Genomic DNA, 26,267 nt, shown 5'->3' on the forward strand with positions numbered 1-26,267 from the left:
AATATTAATAGCCACCCATAGCCTTCCCAATGCAGAACAACCAAGTTGTACTCACATTCACAACGACGGAATACATCAGCCTACCACGAGAGAGAGAGAGAGGTTTAATGACGCCTACAGATGGATGGCTCCTCCAAAAAAACGTACTCATAAGGTGAAAAATAAGCGCAGGTTCTCTTAACCAAGCGGGAAACTCCTGCTCGAGTTGGGGCCATCTATGGGCAGTTGCAGTAGCTAATGTCGAGTGCCAACAAAATGATGCAAAGATTCCCAAAACGCCCCTTCCATGTATCAGCAAAAATAGGGTTTCTATCAGGTAATTGGTCTTTTGCTGATAATTTTAATAAAATAGTATGCTGAATGCAATGCTGAGAACTCTTGACTAACTTTTAAAAAGAGTTTCACCACAAGCGTCAGAGAACCCTTTGGGTGTCCTATTGTCGAGGTCTTCAACCCTAACCTAAACTCAGTTTGTGTTATTGGTGTCATCTGATTGCGTTCTCTTTGCATAAAGCAAAACTTCCCGGTATCTGAAACAACGTTTTGAGTAGAAAATGAAGAAAAAAGAGTTTAATGTGGGTATACCAGCACATGGTCATCAAAAGGCAAAGATATAGACTGCTTTATCAAATTTTAAAAGATAAAGACCAAGAGCTAGGTTGGATTTAAGCTTCAGGGATTTGATCACCTTTACGAATTTAGGACATTGAAACCCAGTAGAAAAAAGAAATTACGGTACCTCATCTGCTAATCAAGACCAATAAACCAAACATGCAAATCGTTAACCTGACCACTATACACACATGCACGTGCATACACCGATACACTCGTCCATGAAGTGGTGTACGCACCTCCTTGCGTAATATGTGTCAACCATAATTTTGACATGGCATAAGATGTTTCATCAAAAAGGGAAAAAATTACTGCTTCATATTTACAGAAAGAAGCAGAAAGAAACAAATAGAAACTTTATGCATCAGCATTGGAACATCCATATACACAAAAGAACATAGAACATTAGCATGTACAAGATAATAATAAAATTACACTTGGTGAAAATGGTAGAAGGTCAGCTTCTACAACGTCATACCATGTCAAAAGATGGGCCTAGAGGTCAGAAAGGAATTTCCCTTTCAAATCCATGCTATGTACAACTATAGATAAACATTACCTAACAAGACTAATCTTGCTCTCTCCGGTAAGAAGATAACGAGTTCAAGAATGAGGTCCATCTCTTGGTGTACCCACGTTGCTTTCACTATTGTCACGCCGCTTTTTTGCCAAGTACTTTTTGTTGAATGCTTCAGCATTTTCTGGATATTTTTCCAATACAAAATGCTCTATACATTTCAAGTAAGAGAAATCTTCACGGGTCCCATTTGCTGACACAACATGCAGGCACCGTGTCTTTTGGTGAGCACCATGCCTGTCTACCTGATTGAATGAAAAGCAAAGATAGAACTCAGATAAAGAGGCTTCATAAATTGAATCACTTGCCCACTAAGCAAGTATATTTCTTTCTTGAACCTGAACAATAGATACAATAAAATGATAAATGCAGACTATAGTCATGGCATAATATCGGCTGCTTATGGGCTTAATGCTATCAGACAAGTTCTATGCTGTATCTAAGGCATGTTGATCATTTGACTCCACAAGCAGTTCCAAGTTAGAAGATCGTCATGGAAGCATAATGCTACAGGACGTTGAAATACTTCAGCATTTTCCCAGAGGATAACAATGTTATTCTACATTTATTAAAATGTCCAACCAGGGCCATGCCCCCAGTGCACAAAACAGCAAAAGCAAGTATCTGAAAACTAAAGAATTGGACACTGAACTATTTCTAAAGAAACATTCATTTCATCTGAAAACTATAATTCAGGGTTAACCACTTGAACATTTTTCATTGGTGACATTAACTCACATATCTTCAAGCGAATTCTATCTACAGAATTCCCATATTTGTTGTGGTCATCGCCTGATGTCCAAATTTATCGGACAAAAAGTGATAGTTTTTGTTGTTCCATGCATCTCCGTGAAACAAGTGAGTCTCCTATGAAATAGAAAAGTCCAAGGTCCACTAACAATAATTAGGATTCCCCTCCCCCCAAAAGAAACAATTTGCACCAGTATATGCAATTAATTCAAGAGAAGATGATGAAAACGAAAATAATCCTCTAAAAGTATTATTTTGATATATCAGAATGATGCAACACTCATACGCACAATTACAAGAACATGTTGAAATTGGCTGAATAAGGTAAAAGCTTCAAACCAACTCTGATAAGGAGTGGGGATTTTTCAAGGGCTATCCATCAGTATCACCAATTCTCACTTTAACACCAAGAAATTAGAGAATGCCCAGGTCTTCTCATCTATAATACCTGATATTAACAATGTCAAAATACAACTTAGTTTTTGATAACATATAGCCCTGAAAAAGATGCTTTTTGCAATGTGTTCTGTTTTTCATCTGAAATTATGTTTTTATTTTTTTTTCCTTTTGACATTCTAATATCCAATTTAATTTGTAAGAAAATTGGTAAAGAAAATCATGATTTCATAATTTTTTCTATCATTCTATGTTTTTTATTTTTGAATATTCAAAATTTCAAGGTTCAACCAATCCTATCCTCAGACTCGCTTGCTCCCATTTTTTTCTCTCATTCTCTCACCTATTTTTTCTCTCTCCCTTCTCTTTTGTTTTTCTTGTTTATAGCCATCCTCCCTATCCTACAATTGACAAATTTAGGGACGGAAGGGTGTTAAACTATAAATCCTCCACCAGCACGTTGAAAGAGGAGTCTCATAGGATTCCACATCCTTGTAAAATGTGTTAAGATATTTAATGTCCTTGTAACATGTGAAGAGTCTCTTAGGATTCTATGTTGTAGTTAATATCCTTGTAATATGTGAAGTCTCCTAGGATTCTATGTTGTAGTTAATATCCATGTAATATGTGAAGTCTCATAGGATTCTATGATGTAATTAATATCCTAGGATTCTACGATTGGAGACTCTTAGAATTCTAGAAATGGGATTATAAATAGAGGCCGTGCAAACCATTTTGGCTACGGCTTATTCTCCTCAGCTTCTTTTTGTTTTCATTCTCTTTCTCTCTCTCTCTCTCTCTCTCTCTATCTATCTATCTATCTTTCTGCGTGAGTGCTATTTTCTGGTTACAGGTGCTAAATTTCTATCAAATGGAACTTAAAAGTTCCATATTGTGAGTGTGTGTATACCCACACCCAAAAGATTTTGAAATCACTTTGCACCTGTGCCTGAACCCAATGTGATACAAATGAGAGGCATGCTTTTGTTCATCTCCCATTATCCTTTTATCCAATACCAGTTGCATCATGTAACGCTGAAAAACAACTCTCAGTATTCAAAATTAGGAATCAAGAGGTATTACAGCTCCAACTCATTTCCCTCAACACGTAATGTAAGTTGCATAATGCAATAAGTTAGCAATACTTAGATTAGTCAGACATGAGTGTGCGGATTAGAACAGACATGCTCATTTACATGAAAAATCAAAGGAGATTACAGATTCACAGAACTATGTACCAGAAATCACCTAGATAATCTGGATACACCAAGATAAAGTCTTGCAAGCAATCCATGAACATTAAATGATTGGATACAGGAAATCCCCAGATAGAGAAATGTTATTCAGCACAACAGCACACGAAATGGTGAAGGTAAGTTTGAAGGCCCTGCAGCATATACCTTCATGAAACCAATTTGACCTAATTCTTCACGTTTAACTTTAAATGAAAAATATGGACCGTACTAAATCCAAACTGGCTAGGCAGACATGGTGAATAAATGAATATGACAAGTGTTTCTTAGTCAAACTCAAATGTGGACAGCCAGCTGGCTGATTTTGAGTAATAAAGTGGTTCAAGCTTTTACCGTGGTAGATAATTAATTTTATAAGTAAAGAAATATGTACCATAAAAAAGTCAAGGCTATCACTGATTTTTGATGCTTTATTTGGATGATAATGGAAAATATTTTCCAGTACAAACTTCTGATCTTCTAATGAAAGTCGGTCACCGTCCTTATAACTGTACATTAGATACAAAAATGAATATCAATTATGCACTTAAAACAATGTAAAGATATTTCAACTTAAAGGAGCACAAATATGAATGAACATGAATGGATAAAGTGAGTAAAATGTAGAATGACAAATGCTATAAAGCGTTTTCTATCACTTTCTTGCGCTGATAATACAGTGAACTGCCCAAGTTGGAAAGAGTTGGAATATACTTACAACAGCAATAAGGAAACACCGAAAGCATCTAAACAATGAGATCTTTGTTCATTTCATTAAGGATATCAGGATCCACATACAGCTTGTCTGTTTCCTAGAAAGCTATACTCTACACATTGAACTTATAATGATCTCTCTTTCTCATCCAAATGCTTGTTTTATGTTTGTCTGGTATTGTTATGACAAAAGATGATGTATAGATGTTTAACTAGAGCCTGAGTTGGACAGCGAGAAACTTTTGGGATGGGATTCACATGAATTTTCCTCCTATGTCAAGGAACTTACAATTACCTTGGTAAAGAAACAGATATTTTAGTTAAAAACTAAAAGTACTGTTTATTATTGGGTATATGAATGCCTACATGAGTACCTGGAGGAAAACATAAATTAATCATCCTTCTTGAAATAATGGGTTTTCTCCTGTTAGGTACGTGGACATGGAAGATGGAATTTTAGATATTTGACAAATTTCATAATTACTGAGAGATACTATGCTATCTTGAATTAGGAGAAACATAAAAGTACTAGATCAGGACAACTCTGTAATTGTTTCTTATCAAGTTTCTTATCAATCTGGCAACAGGTTGTCAACTACACAAAGGATTTCTCAGTTTGGATATTCGCTATCTATTTCTTTTTGTAGGTAAAAGAGGCCTAATCATAATTTTCCTATTTTAATAGTGAAGACATTTTACTAATGCTGCCCTGACAAAATATGCATTTCCTTTTTTGGAAACAAAGATACTTTCCAGAAAATTTTGGTCCAATGTTTTAAAACCCACTGACTTGGAACTCGACCCATCCAATCCTAGTTCATGACTCAGCAAGTTAACTTGGTAACTCGGGGGCCAGGTTTTGTTAAAGACTTGAATACATATATAACTTAAAAATAAGCCAACCTAACATCAAGTAATAACTAAGTTATATTTCCTCATCTGACAACAATAAATTGGACAAGTAAGCTGCTGCTCCTACTCTATAATTGCATATTTCAAAAAAATTATAAACAAGAATCAATATATCAACAAAAAACAAGTCAATAAGAAACAAACACTAAGATCAACATATTCAACATTTACAATTATATAGTAACTAACAAACTCAACATGTAGGTTAATGTTACAAAAAATTAAAAATCCAAAAGTGAGAGGCCAATGTCCTAAGAAACAAGTACACCATACATGAAGTTATGCCTAAATAGCTTTGCCTTTTCATTTGCAATATGTAAATTTAATAAATCAACAATAATTCCAAATTCTTATATCTTAACAAGATTTGTGTCATAATTAAGAAATAGCAAACCAATCACCTCATTAATTACAAAATGGAAAGTTTCTCACCAAACTAAACTAAATGAGTTTCGGCCAAGTCAAGCTGAGTCAGCCCGAGTCACAGCCGGGTCACGTTGAGTTTCAACAAAAAGAAAATGAGTCCCCCTACTAGGTTGACCCAGTAGAGGGCCGAGTCCAGCAGAATCAACCGAGTCAATGAATTAGACACGACGAGTTTTTAAACACTGTCTTGGTCATTCACTAGTGGGTAAGACAAGCATTTTATGCTTAATGCATTCAAAGGAATTGACAATGTTTTCCCAGCTTTTTCTTGGATTCACGACCAAGAGGAGAAGTGCACCTATGCCTGTGACATTAAACAAACACATGGCCATGTCATTAACAAAAAATCCCTAGTTGATATCAAGCAAGCAGTCCCTGAATTCTCTTGAAGCCATAACTGCAATTACCACAAGCAAGTATTCTATCTAAACTCAGAAACAAGAAAGAACAAGGAGTTTAAGTATCTAACCCACAATGTAGAATTAAAAAAAAAAGGGAACCTTGAACCACGAAGAATTCTTCTCATTGACAGCAACAGTGGCTCAACATCAGCAAGAATTTTGTGTTCATCCACTGTGAACATAGACATAGGCTTCCCTGTTGCTGTAAGTGGACCAACTTTGTTGACATTTTCTGGTATTTCTGTGGATGCATCAGCATGACCTGCACCTCTATGAATCTGACCATCTGATGTGCTTGTCGCATGAGAAGATGAATTGGGCATCTTTCCAGATTTAAAGGCAAACCCTGGTGGATTTGGCCGACGTGGAGTATCTTTTTCTTTGTCAGTTTCTAAAGCTTTTGTGCTCACTTTCCACTTCAAGTCTGCATCTGAAAATCCCCAACTCTGGGACGCACATGTGGCCGTGAGTTCTTGTGATGATGTGACTTTTTCAAGGAAAGGTTGGGCATTATTAGTCTGACTTTGTTGCATTTCAGTTGTGCCCCAGCATTCCCAACTCTCTGACTTGCTAGATGTAAGTTCATCCTTCTGACTCCATTCACCCCAAGACTCTGAAACAGGAGCACCAAGACTATCAGCTTTCTGGTTCTTTGGTTCCTTTGGATCCAACGAATGCAAACCATGGCTGTCCATTAGTGAACCAGAAGGTGATATTTCTGGAGTCTGCTTCTTTGCTGACCCAGAACAGATCCAACCACTTTCTCCCAGTTGTTGGTCCATCTCAGAACTATGTCCATCTTTTGATCCCCATCCACCACATAAAGAACTAGCAGTGTGTTCATCTTTATTCCAGGAACTGGAACTTGAATCAACTGAACAAGGATCATATTCATGGTTCTGCAATTCCTTCTGATCCCATGAGCCAAAACTATGTCTAACCACTACTGCATCAATTTGATGTGGATCCGTATTTTGCTTCTTTTCTGCCCCAAAACAAGGCCAACCGCTTGCCTCTACTTGCACCACCCCTTGACTGACTTGTTTGTTCTTTGATTCCTTCCCACAACTAGGCCATGAGCCTTCTTTGGTATTCCATGCTTTTGCTGTCTCGGTTTGAACATCATCACCCCAGTCTCCCCAACCGTTAGATGCCACAGCCAATGGGGACCCATTTGACCAACATGATTTGCCTAAACTTTCCATTGCAGTAACATTATCATCTTTGGAGTCCCATATATCTTCATCAAAGGAAAGTTTCTCACCATTTAATGGGCTATTTGGAGACCCACAAAAATCCATGTCAATGTCATCGACATCTGCACCAAGACACAAGCTGCTCAATTCCCTATCATTTGGCATTTTGTTCACCAAGTGTAAAAAGTTATATAAATCCGAACACTCCATCTGACATAAGAGGACAAGCAATATGTTAGAATACCAAGAGAAGTAAAAAAATTCAATATGTTATAGATGTAAAATGCAAGAGTACTAAGAACTAACTTGATTGTCGGTCCATGTGATTTCAAATGATGCTCCTGTACCCAGAGCTACGCGCTTTCCCCAAGAACATGATGCAACGACACTGCATAAAGAATCACTATGACACCTTTCTGCTGCTCTCTCAAAACATTTCATTGGTGTCTACAGACAACGCAACTAATCAATATGCTGATACAAGTTCCAAATTTGATAGATTCAGCAATATCAGATATAAATAACTTACATATAGTGTAGATTCGGTAAATGGTACGGGCACTTCAAAGGTGCGAAACAATGCCTTATATCCAGTAGTGTTGAAGCCAAGAAGGTTACCAGTGCCAGACATGCTACTACCCACCAAAATAAGGTGCTCTTTCAGCACCCCTTTTGCAACATTTTTCATTGATGATGATAACCTCTACAAGAATAGAATATGTATTCATACCACACTTAGAAGAACAATATAACATAAAGCAGCAGGTTTAGCCAAATATGAAACCAAAACACAATACTCATGCATGACAAATGTATAGAACTTCAACTTCTTTATTTGCATAACATAAAATTGTTGTAACATATAGTAAATCTGCAAAATCTTCCCATGAAATAGAAACCGAATTGCCAAAGCAGAAGATCTGAACAAGTTCAAACTTAAATTTATTTAGGCAGTTCGGGGAGCAATCTTTGCAGCTGCCCTGTCAAAAATTGCAAAACTAGTCCTGTTTGGGAGCAACTCTTTTCCAAAGTTTGTGGTAGTGAAACGGGTTTTGCCAATCCAAATCCCTCATTACTTGCTGTTTAAACTCCACTCCAAGTTATTCACTACAACAGTGATAGGTAAATCTAACACTTCAAAGAGCATAGCACAATAAGTATAGCATTTCACTGATGCTTGAAAATGACAGGATCAATATACCATAACAGCAAGATTTATTCCATTGATTTAAATACAGATCCATATGAGAAAACATGCTATTAGACCTTTCATTGTCAAGATGATAAAACCCAAGAGGAATAATGAAGAGAGGAGATCAAAAAGATTTCTTCTGCATATGCTATAAGGAATGTCATCAGGTCTACCAACGTGAGTTGGTCAAAACACCTTTTTAAAAGGTAGCAATTAGAACAGAAGATGATCTGCATTAAAACTAAATCGGACTTGAATATAATATGATTGGACCTGTATCTGTAGTTCTGTACAGATCCCAATGAGTAAATCTGAATGGCATATAGATGAATCTTATGATATAAAATTGAGAACAAGGACTAACTTTGAATCAATTTTTCCTGCAAATTTGAACCATTTGCAACCCTACTGAGTAGATGCATGACTGTCTTAAATACACCCAATCAATCAAAGGCTAGAATCGCTAGATCTAACATAATTGGTAGTGATAGAACCATAAATTTGAGTCAGAGCAGGAATCCCAAAAAGATAGTTTTGTTTGACCCATATTTTCTCTATCAAGGTCTCATGTGTAGGAGTCAACCAAAGAATTCATTGAAATGTTAAACTACTGGAAAAAAAAAAAAAAAAAAGCTTGAACAATTGGAAATGCCAGTATGCTGAAGCAGCTTTAGCCAAGACACTGAAGCCACAACACCATCCAACAACCTTGTGCAAAGGTAAAATTAGTACCCTCCCCAGCACCAACCCCCACCCAAAAAAAAAAAAACGATGAAAATGCACACAATAACCCAAACAGAAAAGGAAAATATACATGTCACATGTTCAATGCTGAAATTTTTGCTAAGGAAAAACTAAAAAGAACTCATATAGTACTTTGATTCAGAAAAATAACAACCAGATAACAGTACCTGGATTGACTGATCAAAGGCACATGAAATTCCCAGTCTTTCCTGAATTTGCTGAATACCATATGGAATACAACGTGCCTCATCAATCAGTGGCATCACAGCCAAGCAACAGTCCATGGCAATCCTCCAAGCATCACCTTTATTTTTCAAAGCACTTCTCTGAATCACAACTTCAAGAGCCAACTCACCTCTTTCTGATTTTGTGGGATTTTCAACCCAAGATGTTGCACTGGGATTCACCCATAAAATGTTAACCATGTCTATTCGTGGATCACCTACGACAGAAAATAAAAATGAGCATCAACCTATGTACAAGAAATAGTACAACCTTGTTAAATTGCATCAAGTATCTCATGACATGCAGTCAAAATAGAATATTCCAAACTTCTGCAGAGAAACAACCCATTCAAGAACAAGATCAAATAAATGGATAATTAAAAGACATCCTATCACGCATTTTCTCTTCACAAATGTTCCGCTTCATAATCAAAATGCAAACACTCTGGTCTATGTCCATTGGTTGATATTCTGGTTTATGTCACATGGTACCATTTTGTGCTTTCTCACCAAAAAGGTACTTTTTCTCCTAATGAATAAATTTGGAAAACCTTCTCCAAGTAAAAGGTTTGCAAAAGTTCTCTGTTCCCATAATTATTCAGTGTAAATTCAACGCTTCAAGTTTTATAACTGAGCCAAAAGGAAAACCAATTACGGACATAAGTCTGTCTTCCTCAATTATGTTCCAGATCATGTGTGGCAATACGATACCAATACTAGTCGAGATAATGCAACTGCTTCCTTCTCTATCTCTGTAGTACATCTAATTATATTTTAACCTTAAATCCAAGTGTTGAGATCCTTAGCCACATAACAGTCAACAAACTTGTTCTTGCATCAAGGTGTACTTTTATTTCCTTGGCCATCAGGAAGCGGGTCTGGAATATTATCGTGGCACCATAATAGCCATCAAATACATCTAATTATTGAAAATGTCCTGGAGAGCTCAGCATTTTATGGCATCCAATAATGCTGATAAAAGCCATGATATTTCAGGACATCACATGCACTAATGCCATGTTATTTTGATGATATCAAGATCGTTTTTGAGTTGAAAAAAAAAAATATTTTTTAAGCACGTTTCTAGTACAATTTTCTGAGGAAACCAACATTCAGAAAAAAAAAATTATGAAGACCCTAAATTGTAGAAAATGATGTCAATGACGATTTTTCTGCCGATCCATCATAAAAGGTCTTTAAATATACCAACAATCAATCATTTAGTTCCTTTTTACATCTAAATATGTTGTAATTTGCTTGAATCAATTAGACCATATGCCACCTATTTTTTCCTTGCTTTCAAGAATCTCTTGTGTTCTAGGAATCTGAACTTGTAGCAAATCATGAAAGCTAGAACCTAGGTGTTGTTCCCAAGGAGACACCAACACACATAGACAGGGGTATGTGTGTGCAGGGGCATGTTGTGTGTGCATATATGCATGAGAGCACAAGTATGAGACACTGCCAGCACCAAGTGTAAAGTGTAAACTTCAGTACAGTATACATATGCCTAGGCAACTTTTTTAGCAAATAAAACCATGCCAAATTGCAAGTAGTGTCCACCTCTCAAATGGATAAAAATTCAGCTTCTAAAGCATTCTCTCAACTTTCAGCAACTACAAAGAAAACAAAATGTAGAAAAGAATGCATTGGATAATTTAATTGAATAAGGGTGTCATGAACATGAGCATTATCAGTATATATGCATTACAAAGGGGAGGAAATGCTAGGGTGACACTAACACCTAACAAGGGAAATAAAATACCTTGAACCACAGTCTGCAACAAGGTTGGGCAAATAGCATTGGACAACATCTTTAAAGTCTTCTCAATGCAGCCACCATATAATGCCCCATTTTTGTCTGCATATGAGAATTGTATGCATGGTGGCCTCAAACTGTTACCACAGCCACGCAGGCCAAGCCGACAGTGCTCACTATGGAAAAAGAGGCAAAAAGAAAATTAGGAGATAGAAGACAAACAAAAAGTCAGATTGTTCTCACAAGATAGTCAGCATCAACATTGGAATATTGCCAAAAACAAATAAAATTATTACTCATATAATAGCAGCAGTATTGCCATTTCTTCTCTTCACTTCTTTGACATAGAAATTTCATTTTCCGGCATCATACAGTCATTTCCAGATAGGAGCCAAAGTAATCAATCAGAATAGCTCAAAGCAAATCTTAGACCTCTTCTCTTTGTACCAACAAAAAGTACTGTTCTCAAGTTTGTACCAATGAACTTTTTCTCTGAAGCTTCTAAATTTTGCTTTTCATAGGAAAATCTCGGAAGTTTCTAAAATGAAAAAGAATAATAGAAAAAAATGAAATTACGAATATTTAGCTAATTGCTTACAAAAATATACTAAAAAAAGTTTGTGTTTGTCTTCAGAATTTCAAGAAAAAGGAACAAATACGCACTATGTCTGTATATTTATTTCATATTGGAAGAAAGGGACAGAGACGGAATGAAAATCCACACATATTTGCATCTCCCTGCCACCCAACTCTCTCTCTCTCTCTCCTTCTCTCTCTCTCTCTCTCTCACATACACACACACACACACAAGAAAACATTGCAAGATTTTCCCATTTTTCCATTATCACAATATTATTTCCCTAATCATAGATATCAGCAAACTTTTCAAAATATTACATAATATCATCAACCCGGTTGGGAGGTCAACCCGGTTGGGAGGGACTTCTTTATGCTTGAAGCCGATGTCACATGGACGCCAGGTGCTGGTGCTAGTGCAGATGCAGGTGCCGATGCGGCACATCCCAAGACAATTGGATGCGGAGCTGCGGCGAAGGTTTATTTATATATAAATTTATTATATATATATGATTGTCTTTGAGTTTAATTCATAGTCACAAAAAGAGCATTATTTTCGAAAAGAACATGAGAAATTCATTTCTCGAAAAAAAGGGAAAAATTCACATTTCTTTGAAAAAACGGAAAAATGAAAAAGACTCGAAAAAATGCATTTAAAATGTGTTTTTCACTTTTCATCGCTTCTTTTTTTATGCATTTATTTTTTTGGGGTTCGTGGCATAACTTGTAATGTTTGAAAATTATAATGGCTTTATAAAGTAAACAAATGTAAAGAAAAAAAAGGTCGACTTCATCGATTATACCTGAACCGAGTTCAAAAGAAGGAAATGGGCATTATAGGGTTTCTAAAAAAGACGAGTTATGCCGTGGGAGTTGGAGAAAACAACTGCTCGTTCAGTTCACTGAGGTAGGCAACACATTTCATTCTTAGTTTTCTTCCTCTTTAGGTCTTACCCAAAGTTTAAATCTCTTATTAGCCATCTCTCTCTTCCCCAGTTCTCTTTCTGTCTGTTCTCCTTCTATCTCTCTCAATTTCTGTCCATTCTTTTTCCCATCTCTCAGTTTCTGCCGTTGCTCTGCTGGGTTTCCAGTTTCTACACAACTATCATCCCTCAGTGTCTCTCGCTCCTTGTTCTGGTTCTTAATTTCTCACATTATTATGCTGATGGGTTACATGTTCGTGTGGGTTAAGGGACTCTGAATGGACCATAGTCACAAATAACGTTTTGGAGTTTTAAACAGCAAGGTTTTTCTCGGGTATAATAGGGCGAGCTTACAAAAAAGGGAAAAGTACAGTAATTTTTTTTTAATCCTAAAAATTAGAGAAAATAAAATAAATAAAAACTAATAGACAATACATGTATGATTTTACAAATATGCATATTATATGATTATTAATTATTATAACATAAACACAATAACCATGCAACATGTGTTATAACAGCTGCACCCACTGCACACCCAGTGTGCACCTGATTTCTGGTGTAGCAGCAAATTTACAGTGTGGTCAGCACCCATGTGATAAACCTAGTAATCACAGTTTTTTAATGGAAACGCTTAAACACGATGTGTGCAGTCCATTCAGAGTCCCTTAACCCACACTTAATTTGTCTTTTTTATTTTCATTACATAAATAAAGAGAGGGAGATATAATAAATAAAAAGAAAAAATTTTTTAAAGGGAATAGCATAGGGTGTGGCTGGGGTGCGAGTCAGAACCGCACCTGCATCACATTGACATGGGTGATGTACTCCTTCTAAAAGTCTGTATGACATACATTGAAGCACAGCGTGACTCCATTTACTCAGCTCGATTCAACCAGAACTCGTTTGACTCAGTTTAAAACTCATTTTGTCTCGGATCAATCTGCTCATGGACTTAAACTTTTTTAACCAATGACATGAGCAGTTATTTACTATTTAATTACTTAATTTGAGATGCATTTTCTAATCTATTGGAATATAGATTCAAACCAATGAAAATGTTTTGGTTAACCCATGAAAAGCCACACCAACGTAAACCCGAAACCCATATTTGACACAATGAACTGTCGACATATTTTGAATATATCAGCAATAACTGTTACAATACTTTCTATTCATGACAACTTGTGATTCTTGCATTACAGGTAGGCTCATAAGAGTAACAAAAGATGAAGAGGAAAGTTCAGATCATGACAAGAATGGACAGCCTATATCTACACAAATTACATGGTGATCTGATTAAACATATGGCACAATTAGCTCCATTCTTGAGTACAATATAGTAAGGTTTATCAAATGAAAAGGCATCCACCATAGAACCACTAGAACATGTCATTTTCAGGTAGTTCCTTTTATCTTCAGATGTCAATCCAAATAAACTTTGGACAAAGTCTGATAAACTTAAATAGTCTACAGTCTACACTAATGAAAAGTTTGTAAACATGCATTAGTGCTTTATACAACATAATCAGGTTCCCCAATCTAGACAAAAGTGGCTAGTTGATACAATTTTGTCAACTGTGCTCCAGAACATAGAAAAGAAATAAAATCCTCTAACAACCAGTTCAATTGTTGGCTCTTAAGTCTTAAACAACACTCAGATTAATAGAATGTGCACACTTCTATCTGAATCCTATATATGGACTAAGCTAATTTCCAAAACTAGAAAAATTAACAAAAACATGTTCAACTTTTGAAATAATAGCAAACGACAACACGTTTGAATTTCTCTGATTTGACAGCCTGCCTTACATGAAAAGAGGTGCTTATATGAAAAAATTCAAACTTAACTGTGTTTTCTTATACTCCAAGAATTTGAGTAGCTTTTTGTAAAAAATTGAAAACTTATTAAAGTTATTCATGTTTAAACTGATATCAGTTAGTGTGGCCACACCTCCTATGCATGTAACAAATCTTCACAACAGCACCAAGATTTTTCTTCTCAATGTTAAATCGCTGGGAATGTGCTATTGTAGCTTGAACTACTTTTGAGTTCAGTTAGGATGCTTATGTTGCTATTTTCTACTGTTTTGTTGAGGCTGCATTTGCTATGTTTGCTTGTTTTCCTTGTGGTATTACCAGGATTTAAAAATGAAAGAAGCAGACATACATGTCACAGTTGTAATTGATTTGGACTCAGCACACACCATCAAAAGGCTCAAGCTATGAAAGTCATATTAACTAATAATGTGCAGCAAGATTTAAAAGTTTCACCTCCTCAAAGAATTGCTAACTTTTCACTTAAACTGGCCCTGAACCACAATCATATGATTTTTAACAAGAAATTCAAGAGCTTGCACTCTAACATCCTCCATCAGAAAGGAGTTTCTCAACTATGCATAGACCATCCAAGCTCACTGTAACCTGCACCACTTGTTATATTCTTGAAGAAGAAAGTCGTGTTATTCTCAGCTGTTTATATAGTTCATTTTGCACAAATTACCTTGAGAAATTCAACCATCAACGTCAGTGTGTTGGTCATCTCATATAATTAATGTTGATTAATTTGTTTTGTGGCCAAAAAATAATATTATCATTTTTGTAGAACTTTCAGTTTGGCTGCGTGGACATACAAATATAGAAGTGATGGCTCTTATCTGCGTGGTCTGCAATCAGGTTTGAGAAAAATAACAGCTTACACAACAACCCACTGTCATTGGGACCATTGTCACAAAAAACGTGTACGGGTATTATACGGCGAGGAATTTCTAAGATCTCAACAAATTATTTAAAATTTTAAAAGATTTAATAAATCTTAAAAATTATAAAAAAATCATAAAAAATATGAAAAAACGCAAAAAACACATATAATATACGTATAACACGTGTTTTTTCACATTTTTTATTTTCTGACGTTTTTTTAAAAAAGACACATTTTTCACGTTTAATACGGCTGACTCTGTTTTGGCATATTATACGTGTTTCTTTCGAATAGGACACGCTTTTGTGACACTGATTGGGACAAACATCAATGACCAAACATCCAAAGCAATCTCCAATCGGCAATGCAATACTGAAATCTAAGTAAAGGAGGCAGCTTAAGAACAGTACCAAGCATCCAAAGCAATCTTCATATTAAAGTGATGAAGAGGATGCTTTTTCTTTTCAAACTTTTTCATAACATTCTCACATTCACGTAGAATTTCATGAATCGTACAACCAATGGTATCAAATTGCATCTGCAGAAAAGGAATGTAAGCAGGGAGACTTGTTAGCTCACAGTTGTCAGAATTTTTCAACCAAATGAAACTTTGTTTGAGTACAAAGGAATCACCTTATGAAGATGGATATGCCCAACAAGTCCTGGAACAGTACCACAACAGTGAGGTAGAGTCATCTCGTTTTGAAATCTGGAATTGATAGCAAACTTAAATGCATTAACCGACTGCTTGATAATGGAGTACTTTGCAGCGAGTGCAGGCAACGGGTGATAAACAGGTCACATCCTACATTTTATCAATTCTACTTTCTACATAATTCATTTCACGCATCCAGAAATAGGTAATAGGAACATAGTTACAAATAATGTTTCAGAGTTTTAAACGGCGAGGTTTTTCTCAAGTATAATACGGCGAGCTTGAAAAAAAAAGGAAAAAACAGTAAATTTTTTAAAATTAAAAAAAAAAGCTAAAACTGAGGGAAAAATATAATAAGTGAGAAACTAATAACACAAACATCAAAAAATAAGTAAATTTGCAAACAAATAAAAAATAGAAAATGAAAAAAAATTTGGCATTAAAAAAATGAAAAAACACAAAAAAACACAAAAAATATGCAAAACAATGTGTTATTGCTTTTAACGTTTAAAAAAAAGTGTTCATTTAAGTTTTAAACGGTTGTCCTATTTATCGCTTTTTTTTCAAAAAAAAATGTTTTTTGTGCCACTGAATAGGAAGGCACAAATCCCCTGCATTTTATTTATAATTTTATTCTATTTTCTACATTGTTTGCTTCTTGCCCAGTTGCCAACAGTTAATACAACTGAGTCTTAGATTGACAGAAAAACAAACTTTTTATGCAGTTGGGGTTTCTGGTTGAACGCCATGCTATAGAGGTCAAATTAAGGTCCCGAGTAAATTTTTGTTCCAATCACCGACTTGTTTTTTGACAATTACTCAGCAAGGTTCCTCTCAACAAATTTTGGGAAGCTTTTAATGCAAAAAACTATTAAATAGCATGTTTTCTCCATATCATACAAAGTTGTAGATCAATCCTTCAAATATATAAAAAGAGCAACATTTTTTCAAAAATTTTGCAAACGAATGTTGTACATAAAGTGGCCTAGCGTGTAGTCTAATATGTTACATTAAATAAAATAACTCTGAAAAGAAAGTTACTCCTAAAACTAATTTCATGGATGTACCGATGTTTTAAAAGGCATATCATAATGCGTATCGGTCGGCCCGACCTATATGCATATCGTATTGTATCGTAAGCGAATCGTAGACGTATCGTAAATTTATTTATATTTTAAAAGAAACAGAAAAAATCTTGAAAAATCAAGAAAACGTGTTTTATATAAAAAACTCCTTACACACATAATGAACATTTGGTCATTCATCGTTCATAAGTAACATAATAAAATAAAGTATGAACCTTAAAGTATTTTACATCACATTGAAATGTATAATTTGTGGTTGTGCATTGTCAAATGAGAATTGAAATAATGTTTATGATTAAGTAAAATCATACTTATCATCAACCGATACAAGAATGATTATTGTTTTCATCTTCATCCATTCAAAATACAACTTTTCCCTTAAGACAATGAATTCTTGGCGTTTTCTTTTTAAAATGGTGAAACCACACCCTCCCAAAACTCTTAGAAACGTTGAAAATGAAACGGGAGACGAACTTTTAAAAAAAATCTCAACAAAAAGGGATCTAGGGGCATCAGACCCCTTTGTAAAAAATAGAACCACAATCAGCCAGTGTAAGATTCGCCCAAAATGGCACGACACATGCATTTTTGTATATCACACTCACATTATATAAGTTTTTCAACCTATACGATACGCATCACACAATACGGCTCTGTATCATGCGATGCGGATAACACTAGGTGTAACTACATTATATCCAGTGTAACTTATGATATATCATAGTATCATTAAGGTACGATCAATGTTGTAAAAAGTGTATCGTAAGCCGCATCGTTCCGACTTTTAGATACACCGTATCGTAAATTTTTTAAAAAAATAAAAATAAAATCAGAAAAATATAAAAAAAATCGATAAATTCATAAAAAATCAGTAAAAAACAAGAATAATATGTTCTTCATAAAAAACATGTTTTACAGAATGATAGACTTATTATTGCTATGTCATGACTCAACAATATCAATCTAGAAAGAACAACAAGTCAACAATTACATAATGAAATTGTGAAAATGTTCAATGCCAAATTGCCAATACATAAAAAATGAAAGCACCCTCGACTCTCATTCATAATCTTCATCATATTCATTTTCATCTTCATCTTCATCTTCATCTTCATGAATTTGAAGATCCTCACCAACATATCCAGCAGACTCTCCTTTATCAACAAATTCTTCTGTTGCTTCAGCTTCAAGGTTGAAGAATTGAAGATCTTCATCATCAAATATTGTAGTTGGTTCTTCCTCAATCCATGGTTCTAGATCGTCAAAGTTTTATAAGCTGATAGGATCAAACTGAGATATGTGTTTTCTTGTTGATACTTTTTGTAATTGTCTATGTTAAATAAGAGAAAACTTGTTAATAAATGATTATATATAAATATATTGTAAAACAACTGTAAATATTAAGTTATGTTACCTTTGTTTCAACCTATGTCACATAGGTAGGGGTACGGGTGTTGGTGCGGGTACCGGAGCGGGTACCGGTACTGACCATTTTCAAAAAACTTGGGTGCGGGGGTACGGCCGTATATATATATAAACAATAAGAAATACTTAGAAACTATATATCAAAATAAAGAATATACATCAACATAAACAAATAAATAACATAGAAAATATATATCAACGGCTCTTGCAGTAGTGTGTTTTAGAAACCTTACTGAAGTACCCATGTGACTTAGGTTTCAACTTTATATTATATCGAACAAAGACAAGGTCATTCAACTTTTTATATTCGAGCCTATTCCCTTTCTTGTTGTGGATATGTTGGAAAATACTTTGATTTCTTTCGCATCCACTAGCCCTACATGTCCTACTAAGGACTTTAATTGTAAAACGTGTTAGGTTTGGACAATCAATCCCAAACCTATTCCACCACAAAAATAAAACAAATCTCATGTAAAATTTAAAACTTAAAACAACATAAAGGAATCAAATGTAACGAATGCAAAGTAAATTAAAAAATTTTATGTATTTACCTAGACGCATGGTTGTCATGGCTCGAACGGCGCCAGGTTGTCCCATGTCCCCAAAACAACTATCATATAGATCTAACTCACTGTGCACAGCATCTTGTTCTCTACAATTTGTCACTAACATTGAAACTCAATTTAACAAACCATGCGTGACTTCTCTGTCCTTCTTAAATGTAGTAGAAAATCTAATTGCAAGATTTAGATAATAAGTTGTTGCATGGAGAGGTTGATGAAGCTGCCAAGTCCACTTTTTATCTATAATCTTCCATATGGGCATATATAATTTTTTTCCCCTTTCAAGTTGTCTCGAATTGCATCTTTATCTTTATCCATAGTCTCATATAAGTACCCTATGGAAGGCATATCCTCGTTGTCAGCTAGCCTGAGGACTTTAACTAATGGAACACAGACTTTCAATAGCTTCACACATAATTCCCAAAATTCGTTATTGAATATAATATCCACAACTAAAGAATAATTTCTTTTATGAGCATGTGGATATACAACCCATTCTTCACTAGAGAACATCTGCCTCAACGGAGTTATTCGTTTCACTGTACTCTGCACAGTCAATACATTTGTGGCAAATCGAGTTTGTGCAGGTCAGATTACTTCAACTCCTTTTGTAAATTTTCTCATCAAACTCAATATATATGCATGATTATAAATAAATTTTGTAACCTCTTGGCATTGGTCAATAGTTGATTTTATATCATGCATCTCACTAAGATCTTGAAGCATTAGATTAACACAATGAGTGGCACATGAACTCCAATAAAATGTTCTACACTTTTGAAATAACATATCCCATGAAGCAGGTCCAACTTCTTGTACGACATTGTCAAAAACATTGAACAAAATTTCAACAGTCTTAGGAACATCAGACAAATCAAGAGATTTTAAGAACATTGTACATTTAGGGTAATAAACAAGAAAATTCACAAGTGTTCTTGACTTAGTATCAGTCCATCCATCTGACATAATGGAGCAACTTGTTTCTTTCCAGCATAATTTCAACTGATCGCAATGATCGGATACTTTTTTCACCGTAGCTTGAAGAAATTTGCCCCTCACCTGATGATATGATGGCATTTTGAATCTGGGGCTTATAGATGCAATTGCATCTGCCATGGCTTGGAACTGAAAGGAATTAGCTGCATTAAAGGGAATACATGCATCATAAAACTATTCACATACCGTCAGTTGTGTCTGATGTAACATATCTTTAGATGTCATAGCAGCACAAATCTGTGGCTGACAACCTGGGCCAGTATATGAAGGAAAAAAGTTCCTAATAGAACCAACACTAGACCTATCACTAGGAACTCTACCACTAGGTGGTCGATGACCACGCCTAATATCTGGTGTACCTCTTCTCTTCCTTCCAGATGGGCCAAATCGACCTCCTTCATACATGATTCATTTCCCTCTACAGCCTCTACTTCTTGAGCTCTCCACATCTGTTCTTAAAATGCTATCATATTCAGCATCATCAACATTTTCATAAGTTTGTTCTTCTTCTTCAGCTTCCCACGGCTCATTATAGCCTACATCTGCCTCTTCCATTTGTTTTTGTATCTTCTTTTGATGTAAAACATTAAGCATATCTAAACATTATTGATGCATAAATGGAGGCAAAGGTTTGTTTGGTTTTCCATCGCATGGAGATGCATCTTTGGATGTCTCTACCAAATGGTGCTTCATTCTAATAATCTCTCTTGAAAAAAGTATCCTCACAAAAGCTACATTTGAGTCTTAACCGATCATTCCCCTTCACCCTTTGAAACCATTGCCATGTGGGATCGGACAATGCCATATCTTCACAAAAAAACGAAAACCAACAGTAAACTTAATGAAAAACAATCGAAATCTTTCAATATACGGTAAAAATATATGAATATATGTTAAAAACAAGAGATTTCATACCTTAGGAAGAAGAAATCAAGAAAACCCCTTTCCTCCCAACGAGAATCAGCCACCCACGTACAAATCGACGGTTGAATCGCTGATTTCACAGTGAAAACCGATGTTTTCGCAGTGAAATTTGATGATCTTCCTCCAAGGATGCACACTCCCTACGTTAGAAAATGAAGAAGGGGCAGACGTTTTAGGAAAACATCAAAAAAGAAGGTTCGGACGCCCCTTTTTTGAAATAACACGGTATCGTGCGATACGGGGCATATCGCCCTGTATCATACGATACAGGCCATGTATCGCACGATACGTGCGATACAAGGACAATACACCCCCCATTTACGATACCGGGGGCGTACCGTATTGTATTTCACGAACGATACGATATGTATCGTACAATACAGCTCCATATTGTACGATACGTACAACACTAGGTATGATACTAGGTGTAACATAATACATCTTCAAACATAAAAATGACTCAAAAAAATAATTATGTTTTTCTTGGATATTTTTTGGCATTTCTCTGAAAGATTCAGAAAAATCTCAGCAATGTTTCAAATATGAAAAAACCCCTAAGAATTAGATTAAAATAGAAGAAATGAAAACCTAATCAGTAGACATTGGAAAAACTATACAAAATGATAAAAATAATGTCTTAATGATGATAAAAATAATAGTAAATAATTTTTTATTTACATTTAAAGGTGAAACCCAGGATGTCAATTAACCTTTGAAAAGAGAAAAAAGAAAAAAAAAATGGGATAAATATATTGTTCATGCTTTTCAAAAAAGACGCATTTTTTCATGGCTTCTATTGTTTTTATCATTTTTCTCATTAACGTTGTGATGTTTTTCAAAAACATTGATTACGATATTTCGGGCGATGATTAGAACTTAAATAAGTTTCTTAAGGCTCGTGGAAGATAATCTTACACATAAGACTTAAAGGAAAACTCATACAAAACCAAAATTATGTACTTAACATCCATTTAGGTCTTGAGAATAATTTAAGTTGTCAATCTTGGACAATGTTTGCAATGAAACATGCATGTTGCAGGTTAGTATACACCAAGGGCGGAGCCAGAAATTTTCTTTCATGGGACACTAAATTATATAGTTAACAAATTTTCAATTGGCCTTGGGGCACTGGCTCAGGTCTCGTGGGGCTATCCCATATAACTGGACCCAGGTCTACCCAAGTTTTTAATATGTAAATTTAAGGTTTCAAGATTGGGTTCCATGGGTACTGTAAGATTTTGATGTATATCACCAAACCACCAGATGAAGTCTTGAGGAGATGCGATAAGACCAGAAGATGAACAAGCTGCTCGAGAAGAAAGAGAGAAGAATAAAGGCCGTAGGCTTGGCGCCTGCCCCTTGTCATTAATATATACTAATTTTTGTTACAAGTGAATACACAAAACAACAATAAAAAATACAAGTATGCCACCACTGTGGTGAAGATGGGTCGGGTCTGACTTGACCCGGATCATATCTTAACAAGTAGTCCACCTATCTATACCCCTGGCATATACTTGTTATTTGTTATGTTTACACAATTCAAGTTTTCCATAGAGAGATTTGCTTCCTATTTTTCCTAATATAATGTATTTTTTATTCTTTTTTGTTTTTAATATTAAAATAGTTGTGTTGAAATATTTAAGACATGCTCTAAGAAGTGTTGAATGTTTTTTTATTATTCATTCTATTCTCTGCCATCTTTTCTTCAGCCTATATTAGAATCAAATTTGTAGATGTTTTGCCTTGTTTTCAGTCTGCTTACAGAATTCCATCTCATGTTTTTCAGCAGAATTAAGTATCCATTGTGTCGTTAATTTCATATTTGTTTCACACGATCTTAGTTCTCTGCATGGCAGGGACTCGATAAGCCCTCTCTTTCCCAAAAAAAAAGGGCTAACGATTTTCTTTCTTGCGGCATTCTATTTGACGACATAAGAAAGTTTTCCTTCTCGTTTATTCATGGATTCTGCTTCTAATAATGGCATTTCTTCTAGTTACTTGACCCAACTTGTTTCCCAAAAAGCTTACTCATACGAATTATCTAATCTGGAAAAGACAAGTAGTTCCTTTCATAAGGAGCCATGATCTATTTGGGCATCTAGATGGAACTTCCTTTGTCCCGCCGCAGTTTATCTTTCAGGAGGTGAAGAATCAAAACCCGTTATGGAATATTTGGCTCAAATGAAGGGGATCACAGATCAGCTTGTCGTGATTGGGAACACAGTTTCAGACCGTGACAAGGTTCAATACATTCTAAGTGGGCTAGGCCGAGAGTATGATATGTTTCGTACTGCTTTAGAAGTTATTTCTAGTTTTGAAGAACTCAAGCTAAACTTCTTCAGCATGAGTTGAGTAGAAAACAAATCTCCAAGGTTAGTGATGAAGGTTCCCACAATGTGCTAGTGACTCACAGTAGTTATGGATATGGTCATGGAGGTGGGGGTTACCAAGGAGGACGACGGCGTGGTCGTTTTGGTCAGGGTGGCATAGGAATTTCACCAACTCCTCCCTCTAGGAACTAAGAATCACAGGGGAATTCCTGCCTGTTTCCTATGCAACAAGAAAGGTCATGTAAAGGCATATTTTTGGTACAACCCGCAAAATAAGGGAAAGACAGACAAACAAGAGAACAAGCAGGGAGGAATGTAGACAGCACAAGGTCAGCATAAATCTATGTCGAATGATGTGCAGCAAATACTTATGAGTTATGACAGCTCTTTCAAAGATGCATTTCAAACAAAATGATCAAGGACAATGGTACATACACTCTGGGGCTGATACAAGTCACTGGATATGCAAGTAAATTGTCTAACTTATTCCCTTATTTTGGAAGAGGATTTATTGTCACAAAAGATAGATCATATCATTCCATTACTCATACTGAAAATGCACAAATTCCTACGTCAAATTCTTTGTTATTATCCTTGTCCAATGTTATACTTTCCCCAAATATAAAGAAAAACATTGTTTTTGTGTTGAAACTTGTTGTCGATACATATTCTTTTGTTGAATTCACTCCTTCTATGTATGTGAAGAACCTTCGAATGAAGAAGACGTTCGCTAAGGGAGAGCGATAAGGGAATATGTACGTTTTCAAGGAAGCTCTGGTATCTTCGTCCATAGTCACTTCTTCGATTGGCTCAACAGTTCATTCTCCAGTCTCTAGTTCATCTTCTGAACTGCAGGTTCAGAGTCCAGATGTCTTGAATTTGTTTCAATGTAATTAGCTTGATTTATGGCATAATCATTTGGGTCATTGTAGTCAGAATTTTATTGAGAAACTTGTTGTAGATGATCTTATTCCAAAGTCTAGTTTAGAGTCTGTTTCAGAAGTCAATAAGTGTTCAGGTTGTCAACTTTGTAAGAGTCATGTACTTTCATTCCATACTTTGAATAAGAGAGCTTCTAAACCATTTGAGAGTATTCATTCTATTGTATGGGGACCTGCCCCAATTTCGTTGTCTAGCAGCCGTTACTATGTCATGTTTGTCGATTCCTTCTCACGTTATACTTGGATATATTTTATGAAGCATAAATTTGAAGTCTTCATACTTTTCCAAGACTTTCACACCCTAATTTGAAACAAATATACGTCTAATATTGTATATTTTCAGTGTGATGGTAGAGGAGAATATCTCTCCCAAGATTTTAGCGAACACCTTCGAAATAATGGGATAACTAGACAAATATCTGCCCCCATACTCCTCAGCAAAATGGGATAGCAGAGCGAAAACACCGACATATTGTAGAGACAGCTTTAAGCATAATGCATGATGTCAACGTGCCAATTAGCCTTTGGACGAAGGCTTTTCAATACTGCTGTCCACATCAAAAATCAACTGCCCACGAGTATTTTGGAAAATAAGTCTCCTTATCATGTTCTTTATGGTCAACATCTTGTGTATAATGACCTTTGTGTGTTTGGCTGCATGAATGTTATCTGTATCGTACGATACGCACGCGTATCGTATGATACGTATCGTATAGGTCGAAGAAACCTATACGATACGCGTGCGTATCGTACCCGTATCGGCTGTATCGTACGATCCGGGAGAAAACATAAAATTCTTTATTTTTTAAAAGTTTAAACACTCCTTCCTCTCTCTCTTCTTGTATTTAAAGACTCCAATAGACATAGGAGGGAGAAATTTTGCGTATTTTCATAAAAATTAACCGATGATTCATCGATTTGGGAGATATCATCATTGAATCATGAAAGATGATAACTGTATGTTTGAAGTTTGAACTTATAAAATTCTGATGTAATCTAAGTCCTAAAACTCCAAGACTGAAGACTCTAAATCCTAAAATTTTATAAAATTTTCAAGTTTAAAATTGTGATAGATGCTTATTATGTTAATTTGAATATTTGATTTCTTATTTTTGAATGTGTTGTTGATAGTATACACATGAATGTTCCTTATGTATGATGATCTTTTTTATATTTGAATACATTTTTTATTTTTCTTGATTTCTGATTTTTTGTTCATTTTTTTCAGATTTTTGAGAATTTTTGTCTATTTTTTCTGATTTTTAAATTTTTTTAAAATTAAAAAATTAATTTTACGATACGCTACGCTACGTTTACGATACGTTATGATACGACGTATAGGTCGGCCCAACCGATACGCGATACGCTACGCCTTTTATAACATTGGCTGCGTCTGTTATGTTCACATACATTCTTCTTTGAAAAATAAGTTTCAGGATAAAGCATTGAAGTGCAAGTTTGTTGGATGTGCCAGTAAGGGGTATAAATGTTATGATCCTAGCAGCAAGAGAATACGAACTTCTAAATGTTATGATCCTAGCAGCAAGAGAATACGAACTTCACGGAATGTGGTATTTGGTGAGTATGAATTTGATAACAAACGTGACCCCATTGATTCATTCTCGTTGCAGAAAGAAATCTACAACCCATGGTTGAATTCAAAACTCTTGTAGAGAGAAAGTCAGTCATGCACATCCTCTTGTCCTCTTGTAAATGAGCAGTTAGAAACGGTTCAATCCAGTGATAATTATAATTTAGATCTACCCAAGTCGAATGATGGTTCTTATGTGGAACAAGCTGCTCCTCAATGGTTTTCTGGCTTTGTCTATCATAAAAAACATCGGGACACAAGTCATGAAGGAACCAGAGAGTCTATAAGAAGATCAGAACGCATTCGTCATCCTATTGATTGTTGGGCCAGTTATAAAATTTTTTCTCTGGATTTCAATAGTTCATGGCTCAAACTACTAAACATGAAGAACTCGTTTCTTACAATCAAGCCTCCAAAAC

General features: G+C 35.4%; 1 protein-coding gene across 4 annotated transcripts in view; it reads right to left on the reverse strand.

Annotated features, from left to right (window-relative positions):
- Positions 1-953: 953 nt before the first annotated feature.
- LOC116257001 (DNA-directed RNA polymerase V subunit 1) overlaps positions 954-26,267 on the reverse strand; it is a 42,068-nt gene continuing 16,754 nt past the window's right edge. Inside the window, exons 11-19 of one of the 4 annotated variants that reach the window (XM_031633574.2) lie at positions 15,969-16,044; positions 15,746-15,873; positions 11,142-11,311; positions 9,320-9,594; positions 7,746-7,919; positions 7,523-7,663; positions 6,120-7,426; positions 3,962-4,076; positions 954-1,434 (exon numbers count right to left, since the gene is read on the reverse strand). In XM_031633574.2, the coding sequence (XP_031489434.1) occupies positions 1,216-1,434; positions 3,962-4,076; positions 6,120-7,426; positions 7,523-7,663; positions 7,746-7,919; positions 9,320-9,594; positions 11,142-11,311; positions 15,746-15,873; positions 15,969-16,044 (2,605 nt within the window). In that variant the 3' untranslated portion in view covers positions 954-1,215. Of the gene's footprint in view, positions 1,435-3,961; positions 4,077-6,088; positions 7,427-7,522; positions 7,664-7,745; positions 7,920-9,319; positions 9,595-11,141; positions 11,312-15,745; positions 15,874-15,968; positions 16,045-26,267 lie in introns of those variants that run through there. The other 3 variants (XM_031633576.2, XM_031633575.2, XM_050078680.1) reach the window with 3 other exon arrangements.

The sequence above is a fragment of the Nymphaea colorata genome, chromosome 7 (genome assembly GCF_008831285.2).
Source record: "Nymphaea colorata isolate Beijing-Zhang1983 chromosome 7, ASM883128v2, whole genome shotgun sequence".
NCBI classification, from domain to species: Eukaryota; Viridiplantae; Streptophyta; class Magnoliopsida; order Nymphaeales; family Nymphaeaceae; genus Nymphaea; species Nymphaea colorata.